This window comes from Echeneis naucrates, chromosome 24, assembly GCF_900963305.1.
Source record: "Echeneis naucrates chromosome 24, fEcheNa1.1, whole genome shotgun sequence".
Classification (NCBI taxonomy): domain Eukaryota; kingdom Metazoa; phylum Chordata; class Actinopteri; order Carangiformes; family Echeneidae; genus Echeneis; species Echeneis naucrates.
In genome coordinates, this window is record NC_042534.1 from 10,460,429 (window position 1) to 10,484,926 (window position 24,498).

At 40.7% G+C, this 24,498-nt stretch overlaps 1 protein-coding gene across 1 annotated transcript; it reads left to right on the forward strand.

Moving 5' to 3' along the window:
* The first annotated feature begins 953 nt into the window (after positions 1 to 953).
* Positions 954 to 4,539, forward strand: LOC115038268 (terminal nucleotidyltransferase 5A-like). Its single transcript, XM_029497133.1, has 2 exons — positions 954 to 2,027; positions 2,994 to 4,539. Exons 1-2 carry the CDS (start codon positions 1,602 to 1,604, stop codon positions 3,807 to 3,809), a joined length of 1,242 nt encoding a protein of 413 aa, XP_029352993.1. The 5' UTR covers positions 954 to 1,601; the 3' UTR covers positions 3,810 to 4,539.
* Positions 4,540 to 24,498: the final 19,959 nt, after the last annotated feature.

The window sequence follows — 24,498 nt, forward strand, 5'->3', positions numbered from 1 at the left end:
GTAATCTGTGGTAAGCTGGTTTATGGGCTCGTCTGCAGTGACGCAGATATACGCTGCCAAGCTCCACTTTTATAGATTCGCCATGACAACTAGCCGGCAGAGACTCCACGGCCTCCAACCTACTTACTTGCAGACAGTTTACTGTAGATATTAGATTTTACGCCTGCCTAAATTGGTGAACAAACATATTCGGCATAAGATAAGCTGTGCAGCTTTATGCACTTCACTGCAAATTCACTGCAGAACTCCACAATAACCCACATTGAAGAATGGCTCCAAACACACCCCTGCACGGCCAAATGATGAGTGGGTGAAAAACTACCACTAGGTGGCATGTACTGGGCCTGAGCAGTCTGTAATGAGACTCCTGGGAATTTGTAATGCTGACAATTATTTATATTTCAAACATTTATGTCCGGAATATATTCTATTGAAAATGGCATTAGATTTGCTGCTCAACATTCATGATTTGAACAGACAGGCACTGCTTTGCCATCACATTCTGAGTTAGGGTTGTATATTTATACTGCATGTACAATATTGCCATGTTAATTCACTTTAAAGGAACCAGTCGAGTTGCACGCCTGTCTTCTCTGCAGTAGTCAAACAGATCTAGAGAGGCCTTGTCTAGTTAGGCTACCTACCTCAAATGACAATACAAGATGAAAGGAAAGTGCTTCTCTTGCGTAATAGGGGTGTTGACATGAGTGACCATTTTGGGAGGAGTGCAATAAAAGTCAATCCTCCCGCGCAGAGGGTTTTGGTGAAGGGTTCAGATTAACACCCCATTCTCCAGACCCGCCTCAGCCTCCGGGTCGGCAGCCAATCAAAGTAGCTCAATCAAAGGCAGTGGCAGCCCCCATTAGCAAGTGTGAGCTGTCAATCAAAGCGACCCGCCCATGCGCGTCTCGGACTGGAAGCGTGCTATTCACAACTCCAGCAGCTGTGGAGTGGGACCTCCGCGGCGTCACAGCAGTACCGACGAGCGACAGACGGCCAAAATGTAAAGGACAAGCAGCCATACACCTCTTCCTGAAAGCAGGTGTGTAGTCGACAAGCGGGGCAAGTCTGAAAAACGACGCGTAAAGTTGACGTCCAGCAGCAGGGGGGCGCAAAAAATCACTGCGTAAAAGTGAGCTCAAAAAAAGGAAGAAAGAAGAAAGAAGCAGTCGGTCTCGTTTCACGGATGCCATGGAAGCTTCTTTGAGCCTTTTGGGGACGTTGTGAAAAGCTGATATTGTGAGAAACGCCCGACTTCAGCAGTTGGTGCTTTCCAGGCGCAGGAGTTCAGACAGAGCCAAAGTGGAGCGCGCAGCGGGGCGGCAGATGCCGGACAGTGACTAAGCCTGGCTGGAAAGCTGGTGAATTGAATTTGTCTGGAGTGCAGACTTTATGTAAGAATTAAGCCAAGCTTTTACACACCTATCCGACCAGCTCTTTCCGCCGCGCAGAGATGCCCAGCCGACCGCCGTCCCGGTGTGATGGTAGAGTTTAGCTCCGGCGGCTCAGCTCCACAGAAAATTCGCGGCCGGCTGATGCCACTTCTTTAAACGGGTGGGGGAGGGCGGGCTGCTGGAAAGTTCGTGCTACCTCTGACCGACATGGACGAGAGCGTCCAGTCCGCCGCCTCCGCCGCCGTCACCGGCGGGGAGAGCATCAACCTCAGCGTCCTCAACTGGGAGCAAGTGCAGCGGCTGGACGCCATCCTCACCGGCTCCATCCCCATCCACGGCCGCTGGAGCTTCCCGACTCTGGAGATGAAGCCGCGGGATATCGTCAAGGTGGTCCGGAGCCGCATGGAGGAGAGGCGGATCCACGTCCGGGAGGTGCGTTTGAACGGCTCGGCGGCCAGCTACGTCCTGCATGAGGACAGCGGGCTGGGATGGAAAGATCTGGACCTGATTTTCTGCGCCGAGCTGAAAGGAGAGATGGAGTTTCAGATCGTGAAGGATATAGTTCTGGACTCTCTTCTCGACTTCCTGCCCGAAGGAGTGAATAAGGAAAAGCTCACGCCAGTGACCTTAAAGGTATTGTATGAAGTTCTAATTCATATTCAGACTATTGAGGCCACGCATTTCAAAGCAGAATGGACATTGTCATCTTTAAACTTTTCAGACTGAAAAGGTTGCGCATGCTGATCGACCTTCTTTCCCTTCCTAATTTCATTTCCACTCCTCCAAATTACAAGGTTTTTGTGTCTGCAGATGCTTTTAAACTAAATTGTTTTAGTCTAACAAAACCAAGGTTGAGATTTGGCTTGAATACATTCAACCAGCACAAAGATATAAGCCTTCAAATGGTAAAAAGGTTAGTTTCCAGTTCAAAGAGGATTCTGTCTAATCCAATTGGAGTCAGATCCATATTAATCAGTCAGACCTCAGTTACCTGGATACCAAGGACTACCCGGGTTACTAATGGCCTACCAACAGATGTGATCAGCAAAACATCATAACAGACCAAATCCAGATTTTTATCTGATGCAAATAACATTAATGTCCAGTCTTTACAGTCATCTTCAACCAAGAAAGAAGCACAGTGCAATCTCTCATTAATCTGATAATGAACCCAAAATTCTGTGTGGTCGTTTATTATCATTTCCAGAGAAGCAAGACATAAAATGTCATTGCTGAAATGACACAGCATTATATGTGTGAAAATAAGAAAAGACCAAGAGGAGGAAATGGTTTATCGATGCAGAGAAAGCAGTGGGGCTCAGCGTGGGTTTCTTCTTTTGAAAAATATCATTTCGTGAGGAAAAGTAACACTGATCCAGTTTAGCCTATTATTTGATCTTATTCTGCTGCTGAAGCTTTTTGATTCTTCTGCAATTGATGGATGGAGTTCAGAAAACACATGGTTAGAACTAGATGTATTTTATGTATTTATGATGGATAACATGATTTAAACTTTGTCTTTTTATTCTATTTAAGCTCTGCAAATAGCTGCAATGATGTCAGCGATGAAAGCTAATTCTTCACTTTTGTGTTTTTAAGGAAGCCTATGTGCAAAAAATGGTGAAGGTGTGCAATGACTCTGACCGCTGGAGCCTCATCTCCCTCTCCAACAATCACGGCAAAAACGTGGAGCTTAAGTTTGTGGACTCTCTTCGACGGCAGTTTGAGTTCAGTGTGGACTCCTTCCAGATCCGGCTGGACTCACTTCTCCTCTTCTATGAGTGCTCAGAGCACCCAATGGCCGCCACTTTCCACCCCACCATCCTTGGGGAGAGCGTCTATGGCGACTTTCCCACTGCGCTTGATCATCTGCGCAAGCGCCTCATCTGCACGCGAAGTCCAGAGGAGATCCGCGGGGGAGGGTTGCTGAAGTACTGTCACCTCCTGGTGCGCGGTTTCCGTGCAGCTTCTGATGTTGAGATGAAATTACTGCAGCGCTACATGTGCTCACGCTTCTTCATAGACTTTCCAGATGTGAGCGAGCAGAGGAGAAAGCTGGAGTCCTACCTGCACAACCACTTTGTAGACCTGGAGGACAGGAAGTACGAGTATCTGGCCACGCTGCACGATGTGGTGCAGGAGAGCACGGTGTGCCTGATGGGCCACGAGAGGCGTCAGACACTCAGCCTCATCTCGTCACTGGCACTGCGGGTCCTGGCTGAGCAGAACGCCATTCCCAACACTGCCAACGTGACCTGCTTCTACCAGCCGGCCCCTTATGTTTCAGATTGCAACTTCAGCAACTATTACATAGCACAGGTTCAACCTGTCTACCCATGTCCTCCCTCGCCTCCTCAGCAATACCTTGCACATCCACAGCACCCAATGTATGCCACCTGGTTGCCCTGTAACTAAACCTTGTGCACGTTCATGCACTTTTGTGTAACTGGCGTAACAAATGCCCACTTACAAGGGATGGATGACGGCCTTCGTGTCTCTTCAATCACATGTGAAATTTAGGGACATGAGGAAATACGGGAGACAAAACCAGACAAGAAGCATGGATAAAAGAAGAGAATGAGAGAAGGGAAATTATGAGAAAGAACCAAGATCAAGGCAAGGGGCCAAAAAAAAAAAAAAAAACTTTTCCCCAGTGTAGGGAACCACAACATGGAGGCGCAGAGCAGACACAGAGAGATCTCAATGAAAGAGGCTGACCCATCAGTTTTCTGGTTCTCTTTGCAGGGCTAAGATCAGTTTGGTAGACCAAACCACAAGCTGAGCTCAGTCGCAGAATCATCAGCAGATAATAACGTGATGATTTTTTCCTCCTATTTTGTGAATTACAGCTCACAGGACCTCAAATATCAAAACGCTGAATGTGTATATTATCCACATCCGCTGCACATCAAAACAGACATTCAAAAGCAGCACAGCCATGGAGATGTACAGGAGGACACGTGATGAAATGAAGATATGGATTCATGTATGTATGTCACTCACATTGCAAAAAAGAGGAACTGGATACTGTTTACAAATCCACAGATATACTTTGGTAATGAAGTTTATCTGAGCTCTGATTAAAAAAAAAAAAAGACACAAAACAATGCATGCTTTATTTCTGAAAAGGAATAATTTTCTTTAAGTGCCTAGATAAAGCCTAAAGGGAAGAGATATTTTTGCAATTTCTTTATTCTAGGCAACTGTTGAATTGTCTCGTCTCATTTTCAAGCTGATAATGAATGTACTTAGGATCAGAGAGTTTGCCCATGCTGAGTAAGGTCTCTTACACTGAGGGAGCTGTAGGACCAATATTTGACGATATTTAGCTAAGGACCCTGCCCTTATCTGCAGTCTTGCTGGACAAATGCACATCCTGATTACCAAAGCGGAAGTAACAACGTAATCTCATCAGCTGTAGAAGGAGAAATGCTTTTTTTTCCCCAAAGTCCCTTTAAAAACGCTATTTCATTACATAGAGCTCTTTTATCAAGACATACATTTTGAATTGCATATTAGTAAACCATTTTGAAATATGCAAATTAAGGAACCTTAAACGTGCCCTGTGGAGTTTTTTTTTGTTTTTGTTTTTTTTTAATAAACAATCTAATTTATTGTTATAGTCAAATGGATCATGACCTATTAGTTGGCAACGTGCAGGGGTTTTTTTTGTTGTCTTTTGTTTGTCTACAATGCATGTCATTCAGGATTTTCTTGGGGTGTTTTTTTTTTTTTTTTTTTGGTATTTCTAATGAAAACACATGGTGTGTGTCCATTTGGTCTGAGGAAACTTCCTACCTGCTCTTTTTGCCCATATATAATACTGTTGGCACCCTTCTTCTTTGCTGCCTCTTTTAGTAAAACAGTGACATTGGCAGAAGGGTTCAACTCACCATGTCATGCATGGTTGCACGTGTACATGTGCATCCATGTATGTACGCATGATTCAAACAAAACAGGGGCACCACTTGTGAAAATATCCCTTCAAAGCGCTACTAGAGGCCATAAGCTCTACAGGGCACCTTTAAGTTTCAGATCTAGTAAACAAATCAAATATTTATTGTGTTTGGATTGAAATAAACCCAGGGAAGTTTTCATACCGTCAACCTAATAAAAAAAAATACAAATGAATATTTTATATCTACCCTTTTTCCCAAATATATAAAATTCTCCTTTTTAGACCTATTTTCTGAACAATTGCATTTTGACATACTGCTACAGAGGAAAAAAAAAAGATTCAGGATATCCATCCCCTCTGTTGGTGTCTGCACACATCTGCTGATCTCACACTAATACAACAAACTGTGTGTTTGCCAGTTGGGTGGAGGCTGGATTCTCTATGTAGGGAAGTTGCAGCAATGGGCGAGCATACAAGTGGCAGAAGAGCACAGTCAGAGACCCTGCAGATGCTTTATACATGAAGTCAGAAAAGCTTCAGCGGTGATCTAACCTCAGTGAATATGGGCCAATTTACAGTATTTCATCCTTGCTTTCAAAAACCATCAAAGTTGGTAATGTCTGTAAACTGTATGATTAAATGAAAATCTCTTATTAACACAGAAAAAGTACAACACAATAAGCAGCTAATGTAAAAATAAATGTAGAAGACAGAGACAATCATATGGTTATTCGATTGGCAATAAGGCAAATTGGCTTTCGGAGATTTTGGGGAGATAATCACCAATCAATTCAGTTTTACAAGTGCAGGAGACTCATTACATTCTCTCAAACATGTCAGAGCTCATATTTTTCTATCAATCTCTATTTTTGTACAGTTTACGTTTGGCTGATGTAACAGACGGATTCAAAGCTGCATCTTTGAGTCTAAGAGTACTTTTTTTTTTGTGGTGTATGCAAAGTTGTGTTTTATTTCGGCCAATGTTCAGCAGTGCGGGTGGACACAGGTTACAATGAGAAGCAGTTTTGACTTTTTGTTCATCGGGTGTTTGCTCTGAGCTGTTTCATACAAATTGCTGTTGATCCAAAGAGATTATTTCACTGTAACTAATGTGTTTTTACCTGCCATCCTGTTTGGACAATGAGAGTAATGATCTGATTATTGTGTTCAAGTTTATTGACATGATAATTAAAAATAAAAAAAAATAATAATAATAAAAGAACGAGACGAGTATTTTAGTCCGTTTTTTTTTCCTCATCACTATCGTGACTACATGATGTTTCTTAGATGCTTCACCTTACTGAGCCACAGTTTTGCTGAAGTGAATCGCTCTGGCACTTAGACTGTGTCCCCAGGCTTTGACAGACAGAGGAAAGGTCTTCATCAGTTCAATGCCCCGTGGTGCCCATGTGATTTCAGCTGGCACAAAAGTGGCTGCCAGGAAGTGACAGCTGAACGTGACGGATTTCCCTCCGAGAGACGTCACTGGCAAACATCAACGAGCGTCATTGCGCTCTTTGCCAGACCTCATTAGCTCCGTGTGTGCTTGCAACAGCAGGTGGATCATGAATATGCACAGACCTTACTACCAGCAGAGCCTTGGTCTCCAGGGACACATGGTAACAGACTGAGTAGACTGGCTACAGGTCTGCATCACTCTCATGCCCGTAGGCCTCAGCCTCCAGATGTCACTTTCCCTGCTGACACTGAGAATAAATATTTTACTTAGTCTCTCTCTCATGATCTTTCATTTTTTTTCTGTCTCCTGTCTTTTTTCGCCATACTACTGTTTCTTTCCTCCTTCTATTTAACTTCAACCTTATTTTGCTGACCAAAAAAAGTACTTTTAAATCAGCTTTTGATCAAGGCAGCTCTTGTATTACTGGCATCTGGTTGTGCACAGTCAGTATAGTTGGTAGATTAGGCGGCCTCTTTTTTAAGGGGGTGGGGTGTTGTCCTCACTCATTTTCCATCAGCTTCTTGGTGAAATTAAACAGAGGGAGAGAGATGAACTATGAAGTGGAGAACAGGGCCAATATTATCCTCTGTTAAGAGGGAGAGAGTGGACACTAAATATAGGCCCCATTCTCAGCCACTGTAAGGACATTAACCCATCTGCAGAAAGCTGATTAGCCTCCCTCCATAAGCATGTGCCCAATGCTCCAGTGCGGTTACCGTGGAGAGCTTTAACAGCTATTGTACTGTAACGTATACCTCCCCCATCTCTGTTTTTAGGTCACTCTCACTGGAAAGGACAAAAAAAAAAAAAAAAAAAAAAAAAAAATCAGTTCACTTCCTTATCAAGGGCTTAGAGGGAAGTGAGAACACAGGATTGAGGCATTTAGTGTGTTGCATAACAAGGAAAAGAGCTAACCCAATAACTGAGGCCAATGAAGTATGTTGCTATGGTGCTTTAAAGTCGTGCGGCATATGAAAACTTGGTCTGGGGACATCTGACACTTCAGTTCTCGTGGCGGCTCACAAATTGAGATCATCGTTCAAATTGAAAAACACCTACAGTTCATTGCCCAATAAGCCTGAAAATACAACCGTACACTCAATATCGATTTAGTCTTTCTCTATTCGCTTGCAGGGAGCTATTAGTTTGAATTCAACATCTAATCAGCTCATGAGTAATGCAGTAAACATTTAAAGTTTAATTTGAAATGTTTTGCTTTCTTGCTGAAAAGTGCCTGGAGCTGTGTTCCTAAGCCCATTTTCTTAACACTGTATAAAGATGGAAACAGCTGGCTTCCCTCTGTCTGCTCTATAAAACTTGTTTTTTGACATGCCTTATTTAGTTTTATGTGTTGTTGTGTTGTTTGTGGCTTTTGATTTTGTTATCTTTGGATAGAGCCAGGTTAGATTTAAGTTTAAGAAATTGATAATGGAGTGAATTGAGTGGTTATTGCAATATTTCTTTGTCATCCTGGATAACTTTGTCATCAAGCATTTCAACTTCAGCATTTCCTTTCTCACGATTTTACGCCCAGTCACATCACTGTTGCCATCTTTAATTGAACTGAATTTCACTACAACAGGAAGTTAACAACACAAAGACATTCAGCAGCTTGTAAAAGGCTGGAATAAAGGGCGTGGTACGGACAAGAGGTTTTAATTTATAATGAAGTTCATAGACTTAATTTTGTCTAAGTCTTACTCAAAAGAAGCAGGCAGCTCTGGCAATTAACCAAAGCGAGCGCAGACATAAAAACCTAAACAGAATAACAGCATGTCAAAGACATATTATAACTGTGCTGTGTTAGTCTGATGGAGTTAAGAGCTTTACAATACTTCCATTCACACACACACACACAAACACACACGCACATCCCACTCATACACTGATGAACAGCCAGAAGGGACAGTTTGGGGGTTTAGTGTCTTATCCAACAAAACTTTGATGGACACAAACACACACATGCACATACACAGAGGTCTAGTGGGGTTATGTTGGAGATGAACCAGTTGGCGCAGCAACAGGGCCAAGAGTCTATCCAACTCAGTCCAGCCAGGGTCAAAGGTCATTGAGTAAATTAAACAACAGCAAGCCGAGACTGTGAGAAATAGCAATGTGTGTGCCTGTGTGTGTGTGTGTGTGAGTGTGTGTCTATATGAACAAGAGAAAAAGAGATAAAGTCAGATGGGAAAAAAGTGTGTGTGGGCATGCATGACCGCATTTGTGTATTTGTGCTGTCTTTGTATTTGTTTTAATGGAAAACTTGAGTGAGTGTCTGTGTGAGACATCTGCAGACCATGTTGCTTTCAGAGATTATGAATAGCAGCCATAAGCAAAACTCGATCCCCTTGATTATCAATCAACACAATAATAATAATAGTAATTCATACTTATGGATTAAGCCAATCACAAAGAGAGTTTTCTGTGACATCAGATGCCAAACAATTTGCTGGCTGGAGGAATAAATTGGATTCTTCCATAATCTTAAGTGCTTTTGCCTGATAGGATAAATAGTTTGGCCAGCTGGACCCAGGCTGGCACTGTGATACAGTTTGGCCGGTTACAGACCAGAAAGGGAGAGACTGTTGTGGTGGTAGTTTGACACATAGTATGTTTTCTCAATGGAAACAGGAGCTACTCTGGAATCAATCCATAAATAGGTCTGCAGAGTCTCTCCCGTGTCTGCATGTTGGTATGCAAGCATGTAGCTGCAGAAATGAGACAGTTTCACTTCAGTTTAAAGCTGCTAGTAAGTGGCTCATTGCAGCTCACTGTGTGGGAGACAGCTCTCGACATTCTCATAAAAAACGGTGGAAGTGGCTCCGTTGTTCTCTTTAACTGAGGTGGGGCAGTTAATCAGACATAAATGTTACTTTTGTATTACATGTAGATCTGTTTTATACTGGGCAAGGCCCTGGAGGCTAGAGTGCGGCTAAGAACACATAAATTTCTATCTGAACCCAACCCACATCCAAGCGTAGTTACTGACCCCAACACAAATGCGTTTGTGTAACCTGTCACACAGATGTTGTTAGCATTGCCTGTTTATGGGAACTGTGTAACTGACCATCAAAAGGCTGATGGGACCAAACTATATCTTGAGAAGCTCTGTTGGGTACCGCCGGGCTGTGTTGCCTTCGGTCTGTGCTTGTCACAGGGTCTGTCCTTTGAGAAGAGCTGTTCCAGCATTTATAAGATCTGCTAAATTTGTACTAATGCAATTTCAGAGGACGGGGTTATCAGCCTTCAGCCGACCCAGCACCAGGGCCACACTTTATCTGTTGGGAGTAATGGGAGTAGATGGGAAAAGCCTTTAAACTGTGGCACTGTGAGCTTAAGTGCTGGCTTTATTACCAAAATACACAAAACAAGCAACTCAAAATCCAATAGTAAGCCATAATCCTGACTGAGAATATGCATACTGAGTCCTTAACAGGAATCAAATCATAGCAATGATCATCATCATTAACATAGATGGTTGTGGCAGAAGTAAGCATGAGCTGTTGTAACAATTCAAAGACTTTTGTGTGCATGCGGATGTGTGTCCACATCTGCTGCAGCCTGTTGACAGCACCCAAGAAGGCACAGAAAAGCCGTGATGGATTCACCCCAGATGGTGAGGCAGCAGAAACAAAGAGCAAGCCAGAGAAAATATCTGTTTGTTGTCAGAACACAGTTACCTGGATCTGTGTGTGTTTGTGTACATTTATGTGTTTTCTGTAGGGATTAGTCACAACTCAGTATGACTGAGGAGGACATACTAAATGCTTTCTTCTAGTTTTCCACTGTTTCCATCTGTTTACGGATGGTAAAACTGCATTTTACCAAATCTTCATTAGGTGTAAGTGACTCTGAAATTCAACATTAGATTTTTAGATTTTATCACATATGCTCTTTACAAGTAATTATAGTGGAAACACTAACTATCACTTAAATGATTCAATGAAATAATGGTAATCTGTAATTGCCATTTATTTCCAGCACTGATACCCGCTAAAGGGTTCATTTGGAGCTAAATTTAAAACACCAAGGTGCTAATTTGTGTGATTTTCTGTTTGTGTATCTCTTTCTCATTGGTTTGGTTTGTGCATGTGTGTACTTCTGTAAATGTGTGTTTATGGCGTTGGATATAGGGTGTAGAAATGCCAGTTGTGCACTTACATCCTGGTAAAACCATTATTGCTTCCCTCTCGTCTCCATCCCGGCCTCCTGCTAACATGCCTGTTCTTACCTGGGCTGTAATGATAGTCATTATCACATTGTAATAGCAAACACACCTGCCAGCTCCGTGCTCATGCCAAAAACACACCTGTATGTGGTTAAGTATAGCCCTGCCGCTATACAGGGAAATGGAAAGTTAGAACTGGCCTCAAGAAATGACGGTGTGCACTGTATGTGGGCATGTTTAGCGTTCAAATTTATAGCGTCATATATCTTTAGATCTATAATGCCGTTCAATTCATGTGTTAACTTCCTGACGTTGGGAATGTTTGTTCCTCCTTGCAGAAAAGAAAAAAAAATGTCCTAGTGGCTATATTTTGTGACTCTTGTGTAATTAATCAGAGAAACTGCAAATGCTTGGCTCCAAAGAGCAACTTGGACAAGTGTTTAGAGGAGTTATGCATTATTAGTGCTGCTGGGCAGAAAAACACAGCCTGCAGACTATGGGTTTGTTGGTTCCAGTTTCAGAGCAATGTTTCCAACTACTGAGAGGCAAAACAAACGTGTCCACAGTTTCACACAGCTGCTCTTTTTTCATGAGATTCAGCTGCTGCAACAATATGACTTATTAGTGATGCAAACAGGAATAGAAGCCAGAGACATATAACAGGAGTCACGCGCAAAACACAAGAATAACGTAAAATAGGATGACATGGACATGGAGATGGACATTTGTCCTCGTCTTGCAACATCTTGATTAACATTATAATTTTCACATCTGCCACCCCTATGGTTAGGATTTGGTTTGGCAGCTAAAAGAATTAGATAATAGTCAAGGAAAGATCATGATCCTAGTTTAAAGGAAAGAAATAATGCTGGACGGAGACGGGATACAAACCGCAGTCCCTGACACTTTTCTTTTGAGAAATCAGCTATCCATGCAAACGTAAAAGGTTTAGCAGCTCTCTTTGTCTGATTGCTGGTTGGTCAACTAACGACTGCACAATTTTCCACAAAGCAAAATTCTGAAAACATTCTTGGCCCTAAAAAGATTCAATCTACTGACTATGGTGACCTTTTAAGTATATGAGCCATTTCTATATTTTGCTATCACATAAGCAAATCTAATTACTGAAACAATTTTTCTGTTGTCATTTCCCCATTATCCAAAAGCAGTCTTAGAAATACCAAGAGTCAGCATATTGTGGCATGTCAGTCTGGGCCTTATGAACTTTTAACTCTATCAGTCACAAACTGATGAAGTTGGAAGGGGAAGTTGGCTCATCTTTAACTTGACTCATTTGCAAAACTACTTTTTAAAATCATGCTAACTAATGAGAAGAGAAGAGAAGGGATATTGTCACTTTATAAATGTGCCTCCCACTTCCAACCACAGGCATCCACGGAAAGCATGCAGCATGCATGACCGTGACAAGTAAGCTGATTATGTTGACTTGAAGATTCAGGCAACATAATGACAAATATCCTTATAGATAAAAATACTGAGTGAAAACATCAACATGAGTAATAAGTTTTGGTCTACGCCCACTGGTCACAGTTGGAGCCAAGGTCAGGCTACTGTTTTAAAAATGTCCCCACCTGATTTTGTACTGTCCAGCCTTTTTTTTTTTTGCCTTCATTCATGGCTGATTTCATTCCAAAACAATTACTGACTCTGTATTCATGAAGTTTCTCAGACGATTCATTTGTTACAGAGCATTCGAGCGCCAACATCAACACGGCCTCTCTGACCTGTCAGACAAGCCAGTGATTCCAGCCCAACCGCAACCAATCTGCACAAAATTTCTTTCCATTGCTGATTGTCTGGTCAGACTTTGGTGTCCTCACTGTTGTCTTTTGAAAAGCTTTTAGAAAAAGACAACCAATTGCAAACTAATGTGCATTTCGATAGCAGTCAAGTAAACCACATGTTGTGATTGCAATGGTCAGTGGACATCTATTCAGCCGTGACCTGCCAACCAAGTTCACAAATCAGAAAGTTTATCTCGACAGCAGAATTTCTACCCCTGTCTTTTTCTCCCATTTTCTCCAACTTCCATTCCTCTGCCTCCATCTCCAATTTTTAACCTTGATTTCATAGATTCACAGACTGTTTCCCTCCTCTTGGGTTCTTCCAGCTGCCATTTAATGGGTGGTTATGACTAATACTGGGCAGTTGTTTTTGTTTTTTTTTTTCCTTTATTTTGCTTGGTTTATAAATTTTTTACACGCATATGGCATGAATGTCTCAGAGACAAATAAGTATATGTGTTTGTTGTTCCCTTCTTTAAATTGGTTTGTTAAATGCAGAGTGAGGAATCTTGTTAGAGGGTAAATGTCAAGAAGATTTGGCTTGATACTCAAGTTGCTGCCACAGATATTTAAAAGGAAATGTTTTTGGGTGGTTTTTAGTGAGAGTTTTTGCCCAAACACAAAACGATATGAAAATTCTCTGCGCAAAGAAAACACAAACAAAATGACAAGTACTTGTAACTTTTCATTTAATTATCCAGTGTTTGTGTCCCTGCACTGGGTTCCTAATATACTCCTAATGGCTGAGTGTTACGGTTGTAGTGCTGTGGGTGTGTTATTTGTGCGTTTTGTTTTGTTCTTTGCTTCTCCAGGTTGTGCCCCTCCAATCGTCTGTGCTACGGTCGTTGGGAGAGAGCGCCTGTGCAGAGTTTGGACATCTAACCTAGGACACGATGGACGGGGCAGGTGGGCGTTTTGGCAGCCAGAGAGTTGCATATTGTGATTAACCCTTCAGTGGATGTGGGAATCAAGCGGGTGTTCGGCCTCCTCATTTGCAGAAAGTTTGTTTTTTGTTGTTAACTTGCCAATAAATCTATCCTTTTCCGTTCATACAACGGTTCCTTTTGTTTATTTAATTCTGTTCACCTCGTTTCACTCCACACTTCCCTAGGACATGTTGTGTGGATGCAACAATGAGACTTTGAATGTCTTTTTGCATGTTGTCAGTTGTATGTCATTACGGGCTAAACTCATTCAGTCTTAAATTTCGGGTGTAACCGAATTGAAATTCATGTAATATGAAGATAGTTTTTTCTGAATTCCCAGGGAAAGTATTGGCAAGATTCGAGGTAAGTTTCTGATAGAAAAAAATATTCTCTAATCCTTCATAATTATTATTTTTTTCTTAGCACAAACTGTCCTTTATATAACACAAGTTCCTCTCTGGTTCCCACCAGTTGATGGATCTCTTTAAGATCTAATGTGTCTGATGTCAGTGAAGGTAAATAAAACTCACTGATCTGCTTGTCTGCCTAAAGACAGATTTATGTCTTTCTGCTGTGGGCTCTGAAATGACACCACCAAGCGCTTTGAGGTCAAAGGTCAGGGGTGAAGGGAGAACAAAGAGAGATAGACTGCTGAGAGAGGGGCTGAAGGAGAAAGCGATGTGTCAGCAAAAAGTTGTAGATCTGATTAAAACCGTAATTCTTCTGTGCCCTGATTGATGAAGTGACTGGATTGGTTCTGTCTCAAAATGGACTTGAATACCACGAGAAACTGATACTAATGCACAATCACACACACACATACACACTTTGAAGTCCAGTCTCATCTCACACTATAGCTATGTTTACTCAGGAGGCCCACCATCTTTCACATCCTCTAAAACCTGCTCAGTCCATCTGATCCATGACCCCCCTTTCACCTTTTTTTCCTCCCCTTCAACCCCTTCTTTACCCCTCCATTCAAACCAACTCACACACACACACACACACACACACACACACACACACTGCAGAAGTTATGTCACCATCAAAAGCCAATCAGAGGGAAACTCAGCAGAAGGTCTGGTTGCAGTTTACTTTGGGTCAAAGGGGCTGGCAACACGCGGCCCTTCCTGTCACCATGACAACAACACAGTCTGGATACACAGATTACCATTGTAGTAGTAAAATGCGCCAACTGACTGCTAAACTGCCCTGAACAGTCGCAGCCTAACAACCATAGCTGGGTAAGTCAGACCAGTCCAACTTCAAATTTGTCCAGAGGTGGTCAGGACCCTTGTAAGAGCGATGAGGCATTTAAAGCTGCATGCAGTTGTGCATCTGGATAAGTACCTTCAGAAGAAACTGATCATTATTTCCAAGGTCAAGGAACCTTTTATCATTTTGGGGTGACATGTTATATTTAAAATCTCTGATCACAAGTGCACATCCACTGTGTGGGAGCCGGCCCTCAATGTTCCTACATGACAGTGCAGGCTGAGATCATCAGCTCTGTCCCAGTCTGGTTGGAAAAATTAAGCCTTCCTGCCATGTCATCTAAAGACTGAATCTGAAACAGTTTTCAAACAGTTGAAGTTTTTCTTCAAAATGCATAATCAGCCTCACATTTCTTACACATAAACTCAGTTGTGAATCCAATCTAATTCTACAAATAGAAAGGAAACACAGAACTTTAATAAAGAGCCCTGTTTTTACCACAAACTTTCCTCACACAGTGGGCCAAGAGCTGCAGTTTAATCACTTTCATATTAGTCATAAAACGCGAACAAAACACTAATCCGATTAGCGTGGAGCAACAGCCAAATTCCTGACCTTCTCTGACCATATCCCATGTTTGTCTGAAGTCACTCGTGAGTTAGGGGCATTTGTTTCATATTGATGTGGCCATAAACGGTGAAAAGAAGTTGAAAAATGAGAGTAGAGAGAAATCTTTAAACACTAGGACAAAAGTCCTGGAGCCCCACTGGAGCAGGTCACTGTGCAAAACTGTGCATGTATGTTTGCGTGCAGATCTATGTGAGTGTTTGTGTGCGCACACTCTATAAAAACCCATCCTGTCTGCTCCCCTCAGCCATCTGAGCGCAGCTGGTGAGCAGACATCTGGGAAGTGAGAGAGAGCAGAACGAGGAAAGTTAGACGGAGGGAGAAATATAAAGCGGGGTGACGGCGAGGACAAAGGTAATTCTGGGTGAGACGGACTGAACTTATGGAGAGGAACAATATAGATGTAAAAATGCACTCAAGCCTGACCATCTCATCTGCAAATGGTTACAGCTGTGTTGAGAGTTTGAGCCTTCAAAGCTTCCTTGATCACAAGATCACTTGTCAACATAGTGGTATATTTTGTGTTTATTTCCTGCTGTTCATGTCAAGTTTTGTTTTGTTACATTCCTAAAGGTCCCCTCCAAGTCATGTAAAATGGTTCTGCAATGATTCATATGTACATGATTCCCTTGATAGCAAACAAACAACAACAACAACAACAACAACAACAGCAAAACTCAGAAAAGGGCTGGAAGAACATCTGCGCTTACTTCCTCAATGAAAACATTTGCATCCGGACTCATGCCCTGCCCGCCACTGCTCCTTGCTATGGTTGAAAAACAAAAATGTTTCGGCTATGCATTTATGCCTAAGTCGACCCAGTTTGTTGGTCCCCAGAATTAGCCCCTGGCAGAAGCCCCTGAATGGTTAGTGTAATTAGCATCTTTCATTCACTTATGTTATTTGTTATTTTGTAACTGGAAGTGGCTGAATCAACATTAGTGGTCGTGCTGATACAAACTTTCCCACAGATTTCAGGTTTCTTCCTCTCCCGTTTTTGCCTTTTCGCCCTCACTCTGTCTTTCTCTTTTGGCGCATTTGTTTGAGTTGATAGTTTAACTGGAGGATAAATGGAGAAGCAGTTCTAGACAATAATTCCCACAGATCCTGATATACCGCAGGAAAAAGTTAATCGAAGGCCAAGACCAAAAGCAATTACAGCGCCATTATCTAAGGACATGTTGCTTGAGCTCAAACGTACACAGATAACACACTTCAAACAAAGAAGCTCTTGGCTACGTTGGGTTTGTTGTGGACTACGTTTGCATGCTGTGCAGTTACTGCCATGGAAAACATCAAACTGAGATCAAATCCAAAGTCTCTAAAAGCGCTCATAACAGAAAGAGCATTCAGAAAGATGGAAAGAGAAAGAAATTGGGTCCTTTCTCTGGAGTTACCTCATTTTACTGCTTGTTGTCTTTCAGCAGGAGGGAAGGAGGAGGACGAATGATCAGCCACTGCAGAATATGTGCCGAGTTGACTGTCTTGACACGACGTGACATCTGTTTGTCAGAAAGAAAAGGACAGAATATAAGGAATGATTCATTGGTTGGAAAAGCACGGGCAGTTCTTTCCATTTTAATGCCTGAAGCAGTAAAGTCCAACACAATCTGAAAGGCAATGAAATTACAGTGAAAAAATTCCTGCGAAGACATACTGTTAAAAACACATGACAAAAAGACAGAATAGGGTTTATGAGGTGTGATGACAATCCTTGTTCACAATCGAGTTATTTACTTTTGCATTGATTCATCTTCTGTTTTCTCTTTTTTTTTTGGCAACAGCACCAACCACTATGCCGCCATGCTGCCCGAGTTATTTACCTGTGTATATTTTTATTTATTTTTTATGGGACATGACCATCTGAAATTAAGCAAAATGGTTCTCAAAATAGATATCAAATTAAAATCTATCCAAAAATCAATTTATACAGAGTTTTTGTTGTTGTTGTACAAATACTTGCTGAAAAGAGCAGTGCCCTTCTGAAGTATTCTGGAAACCAGATATTTTTCCCGTTTAACTTCTTTTTTTACCATGAAACTCTGTTCCACACTTGCTTGCTGCTGTTTCTGGATTTCTGTTCAAAGGGTTTTTACCAAGATAATTCAAGTTCCTCAAATAAAAGCCTCCACTTTGGAAAAAGAGAACTTCTTCAACTTGAATATGATGAATGTATGCAGCGTTAATGCAATAATGATAATGAAATAATAATACGTGGGAAAGAAATTAATGTGTGTAAAAGGAAAATTCCTTTACTGACTGTCATGGCTGGCATAACTGAAAAAAATTAAGGAGGAAGCGAGCAAAAAGCTCGTAAACCGAATTGACAGTTGATATATGGATGGAAAATATTCACAACAGTTCCTCACTCTCCCACAACAGATAGTCTGATAGATTGATTGATCTATTTAAATGCTTTGCGCTGATGCTCAATAGTTTTTGAGAACCATTGTGTGTGAAATTTGTCTCAAAACTATTAGAAATAAATAAATGGATATTAAATATGTTCTATAGAATGATTGGGTTTAGGACTGAGAGTCTCTTTAAATGGGGTGCTTCATATTAAATAGCATAGAAACGTTTTCAGTCCTGTTCTTTGCATTTTTCTTTGATTTTAAGATCACGATACAGTGGCCCATCCCATTTCTGCTGGTGTGACTCACAAATGTAATTTTACATCCTTGACAAAAATATCCCGAACCCTCCCATGGGTCCTATATGGTAAAAGAACCATAAATAACAGTGATAGCTGGTGTGGATGACCATAAAAATACAGGAGTGAAAACCCGTCTCTCCCAAATTACAGCCTTTTCCTTCTTTCAGCACATGGTCACAGTTTGTGCTGTTGTCTGTCAGTGTAACACACATTATTTATTTTCTCTGAGGGGGGTTGTTGTCCTCCTTTGCTTCAATAAAGTAACTAAAAAATAAGACATGGCATCTTACTGTAAATAAGATTACTTGAAGTTGAAAACCAAAAGCTATAACAGAATTAGAATCACTTGAACCAATTGATTTATGTTTCTACAGTAAGGGGCTAAGTTGTTTTACTCTCATTTGTCTAAGCAAAACTGTCACATCCAAAACCAAAATAGTGGCCTCAGGTGGACTGCACACGGTGGACCAACACAAATCTGTAGTTTTGGGCTATTGTAGCAAACCAGTTAACCACTAAACACAGGATCAACATGAAATTAAAAATTTTCTTTTAACTGCTGACTGTGTATCATCTGGTTCTCATTTTGCGACAAGTGATTGAAGTGGCTCAACATGTGACCTGATGTTACTGGAGGACCCTGAATCTCAATTTAAATCTTTATTATTACAAAGCTTTACATTCTGCTGAATGTGCAGGCGCTGACTGGGCTAATGCCAAAATGATTGTACAAACTCATTATGAGAGTGGCGCCATGAAGTGCTTAGTGAAGCTAGGCAGAAAGACTTCTGATTGTACTGCCTATTTTACATTACCCTTTCATTTAATTATTTATACGCCTCAGTAGGACATGACTGAAAGACATCTTATGCATTGTTTGACATAATCGCTTTAGCAGACCGTAAATCACCATCCATCACCATACTATGGCAAATTATCAAACAAATGTTTGTAGTTTAGATCTTTAATTGCTTTTATTTAAAGTAAATAAACAAATAAATAAGCATATGCTATCATCTCTCTTTTTGCCTTTTTCCCACAGGCTTGACAGTAATTCATAAAGCTACTTTGTTGGTTGAGTGGGCTGCTAACTCACTGAGACCAAATCACACAGAATTGCAAGCAGGCTGCAGTCACGTTGCCGTGCAACTTGGCAACAGGGAGAATGCAACTTTTCAGTGCTGACAACTGATAAATCTCCATGTGCATAACGAAATCTATTCACCAAACATCAAATGTGCTCTCACCCACATTAGTGAACAATTGAAAGGACTCCCTGGATGGTTGCAATCTGCGAAGAAATAAAGCAGCCTCATGGCAAGAGTCCTCTCCTTGTCAGTGCCATAGATGGAACTCATGTAAAAATTATTAGTGCAGGATGTTGTACATGTGTTTTCACCAACACAGCTCTGTCTTTCTTCAAGCAATCAATGCGGTTCTCAATGTCATCCATGAGGACTGACGTCAGCCACAGATGCAGAGTCAAGTCATGCTCTTTGCTCAGTTTATTGCCTTTTTTGAGTAAAGTTTTTCCTCAGTATTGTTGTGAACAGACTGAAAAAAAGAACCTATTTAAGAAACTTTCATGGTGACTTTTAGGAGAACTCTTAGTGGTCAGATAAAATGCCTTGTCAATACAGGCCCGGGTAATTTATAGACCAGATGTGTAATATATATCTATCACACAATGCATCTGCTGAGTCACTGGAAAAATATTCAAATGTCACTGCGACATTCAGAAATCTAACTGCATTGTTTCAGCAGAGAAAGATGCCTTCTTTCATTGATTCCACAAGTACTGGGGGGGAAACATTTGGGAATGAAGGAAACTGATGACTCAGCTCAATGGTGCTTCACAGCCTATCAATGTGAGGATGGAATCTGAGCGATCGCATAAACACTGGTCAACATTAACCACATCAGGTGAGTCATGTATGGCTGGTGTGTGTCTGCGTATGCATGTGTGGGTCTGTGGGCATGTGGTCTTTTTGGGTTCTGACAGCCATATCCCATGTCGATGGTGTTTTGGTGAGCTCTTCGGGGCATTTGTGTCATTGGTGGAGTCATGTGAACCTTGGTAATGGTGACATTTTAATGAAAGGGTGAAGTATTCCTAAAGTAATGCCAAGTCTCTCCCTTTAGATCTATTGATCTGTGGTGGCTTCTTAATACGCAGTGGTATTTTGCACAATCACCATTTACAAAACAAGCTATTTCAGCATTTTTATCCTTTGTCAAAAAAATATTTCATTGGGGTTCAAATGACAAAATTACTTCAAGAAAATGCAGTCATTGAGTTCAAACTAACCGTCCATCTGTGCAACGTTTTCCTTTTCTTAAGTTGTCAAACAAAAATGTTTGTTTCACAACACCAACCGCTCTAATGGTCCGCGGTGTCTTCCAGAGGTCTCACACCCGATCAATAACCCATCGTGAGTGCTATTGGCTGATGTTGTGACATCCTGATTGAGTGTTTGTAACAAAGATTGTGAAGATGACATCAGCTGCATCGAATTTCCATTTCAAAGAGACAATCGTTTGTTTAATGATTGTACCAAAAACTAAGGAATGCAGGTTTAAATAAAGACAGATTCTGAAGATTTTTATGTTTTTACATGAAACACATTCTAAGAAGGCTTTGAAGGAAATGAAACAGTTCTGTGTTGCATTGCTGCTCAATTAAGAGCTTGGTCATGGGAAATAACCTATCACACATCATTATGAAACAAACTCCAGAGAAAAATCAGAATCAGCCTTAGGTTAGCTTAGAGAAGGTGTATTTATTGTATTTAGGTCAAAAATCGCTTCGTGGAAATCTCATATCTCTGTGTAATAACTGTGTTCTGCATATATGTTCCACATTTTTCTCTTTATAGCTACTTGAGTATGAAGTCATTTTATAATCATAATCACATCTTTACATAATCTGTGTCTTAAAATATTAGTCAGTTATTGTTCATATATCAGAGAATAAATCATGCACAGATGACAGCATTATTATTTCTTTCACAGCCAATTAGCTAAGTCAAGCATAAATGATGGACATGGGGAAACCGCCTACTCTAAGTGATTGTCTTTTTTTAATCTGTGTTTTTCAGTTTTTGAACAAATTTAATCCAGAGTCTATGTTAGACTAAATAGCTTCATATATGGCATGAGGGAAATATCAGTCTAATCACCTAACACTCCAACATAACAAATATCTGCGTTTCTCACATTTCCTCAGTTGTTTCTTAGTAGGACTGTAGATCAGCTCTTGTTTTTACTAAAGCTAACTGATGAGAGTCAGTTTCCAAAAAGAATGCTGTTTTTTTTTTTCCAAGGCCACAATCCCACAACCATAACAGAGATTCTGGTTAACTGGTCTGGAAAGGATCATTAAGATGCATATATGGTGTAATTGAAATGAGCAGTTAGAGGCACTTGGTCTCTCATTAACTATTACAAGACAGATTTACTGTATGTATAGGTAGGAGGTATGGTAGAATAGGGTTAGCCACTCAGCTTGTTACATGCTGCAAAATATGCAACAAACAACTTTAACAAACAAGCACACATACACACAACTGTTTCCTTAGATGTCTGTCTCACTGGCCTTTCATTCTCTGGCATCGGTCCACAGTGGAAGAAATGCGTGGTCTTCTGATACAGAAATTCACATGCGACCTTGACATTGGTATTAACTTCTGATATCCATACAGACAAAGTAATCATATTCATAAATTCATTTGGAATGGCAAACGACAAGAAAGCATTGAGTGCACTAAGAGAAAGCCTTTAGACGGCACAGTAACTGCGCAAATTAGAACCACCTGGCTAAGTGAGTGTTGCAATGGTAGAAAAATGGCCTATTTACCTTTGTGACTAAGCTGTCACATAAGAAACAATGATGTATCTACCAAAAGTGGTCCAAGAAAGCAAAGGCCATGAGCAGCCAAGACTCATTGATTTGTTTCAGGACTGAGGTCTGGCCTGTGTAGACCAATCCAAAAAAAGAAATACTGCAGCACAAATTGCTGGAAAAGCACATGCTTGCTCTGGTAGAAAGGATTAAGGACCCACGGTGCATCACATTTTGTTACTTATCAGGTCGCATATCTGCCAAAAGTGCAAATTACACGAACATGAGTATCTGAGCAGTGGAATAATATGGCCTGGTCTGATGAACAAGGTTTTCTTTTACAGCATGTGGATGGCTAAATGCTAACCTGCACAAACAGAATCAGGATGCATTATGGGAAAAAGACAAACTGGTGGAGGTCATGTGATGCTTTGGGAAATGCTCTGCTGGGAAACCTTAGGTCCTGCTATTCATGTGGATGTTACTCTGACACAAGTCCACTCTTTATGGAAACAGTTTTCCTTCATGGCTTTGGCCTCTTTCAGGGGGGTAAAACTCCCTGCCACACTGCAAAAAGTGTTCAGGGATGGTTAAGGAAACAACAACAAGGTCAAGCTGTTGACTGAACCTCATTTGGAAAATTATACGTTGTTGTCTGGTCAGACAAAGCAAAACAGAAGAGAAAAAAAAAAACAAAAAAAACCATGAACCATACTTGCTCTGAAAATGACCCCAAGAACATCACGCAAATAGTCAAGTCTGGGTTATTTTCTAATAGTGCTGGAATGGTACATTGCTGAAGAGAAAATTAATGAGGTGGATCCATCTGACAGGAGGATGAGGATGGGATACATGTGGACCTCCCAGCGGAACAATGATCCAAAATACATTGCAAGAGAGAATCTGAATTAGCGCCAGGAGAATGACATAAATTTTAGGATGTTTATGTTTTGTCTGATTTGAAGGCCAAAGTTTCATCTTGGCTTCAAGATTCTTCAAACAGGAAGAATCTTTAAGCTGCCGCAAACAAGATCAATTAGGCTCAACAGACAAATTTCATTTCAATATTTTTCATGTCATTCCTCATAATTAAACAAAACTTAATTCATTAATTCTAATTTTTCTTTAATTTCTTTTTTCTGTGTGAATATATGAAAAATAACAATTTCAGAATCGCTGCATGTGAAACATTTATTCCCTCTATGAAAGTGTGACTGCAACAACAACATAACGTGAGTCATCCAACACTGTAAGTGCACTTGCGAAATATCTAGTAGTCCTCAGGACAACTGGAAATAACTACACAAACAATAACTATAAAGCGTGGTTAGAAAATAAACAAATGAAAATCTTTTATCCATTCAAAGACAAAGCCATAATGATGTCTGTTAAAATGCAAAGTTTTTAAATTACATCACAGGCCACAGACTTCAAAGACTTCCTTGTTTGTATGCAAAAACAGCAAAACAGCCAGTTTTGTGTTGATCCAGCACAACTGAAAAACATGGTTATATCATAGGCAACTTCCTTTGAAAGAAAAACCCAGTTAAAACAGCACATCTACTGGATGAGAGGCCAAGGACGGATTGCATTCTACTAAACTATTGCCTTTAGTAATAACTCGGTTCTATGTGTAATGCAAAAATTCTTTGGTGTTTACTGTTCATTGTGTTTTTGGCTTTACTCACATTAGTCGGATCAGAGTCTGGGTTTAAGAAGAGACCCAAAATGTACAAATTGTATCTTACAAGTGGAAAATTTATTGTTATGAACGACAGAGATGTGTGTCATTCCAAAAGCATCAGTGATCACATCCTTGGGGGGGAAAATTGAAACTTGGGGGATTTTTTGTTCTTTCTTCGTTCCACCCAATAAGCTCTCGTTTGGGAAAACTACTGACTTTCAAGGACAATTATCTCAAACAGGCTTATAAAACTTGGATGTTTAAACAGTCATCTTTCTTGCTGTTTTAAAGCCAAAGCAGTAAATATTAGTTTACAAGTGATATTACACATCAAAAAATAATTATTATAGTAATCGATAATGGTTGACATATTTTGCTCATTGTAAGCCAACACTTAATGAAAAACAATGTTAGTGGCCCGAAACACTAACATCATTATCTTTGTATGTTCACAATCAGCTAACAGGTGCATTGTGTATCATTTTCACAGTCACAATGTTAACAAAGTAGCTCTAAACACAAAGTGTAGCTTAAGCTGATAATGGGAGACCCCTTGGTTTTTTTGTTTTTGTTTTTTTGGTGGCGCGGGGCGGGGAAGGGGGGTTGTTTTGGTTCTTGTCATAAAACAAAGTACTGGATAAATAGAAACAGCTTGGGAAAAAAACTGAGTTCAACTGTGACCTTCATGGTGATCTGGCTATCAACACAGTATCTGTGAGTTGTTATGAATGTCTTCACCAAGTTTTATGGCAATTCTTCAAGTCTTCAAGATGTTTGACATTTAAGTGAAAGCTTTGTCCTCAGCAAATGCTTCTCCATTCATCC

Coding starts and splice junctions, on each gene's coding strand:
- LOC115038268 (XM_029497133.1), top strand. CDS start 1,602: ATGGACGAGAGCGTCCAGTCCGCCGCCTCCGCCGCCGTCACCGGCGGG. Junction 2,028..2,993: donor TCACGCCAGTGACCTTAAAG/GTATTGTATGAA, acceptor TGTGTTTTTAAG/GAAGCCTATGTGCAAAAAAT.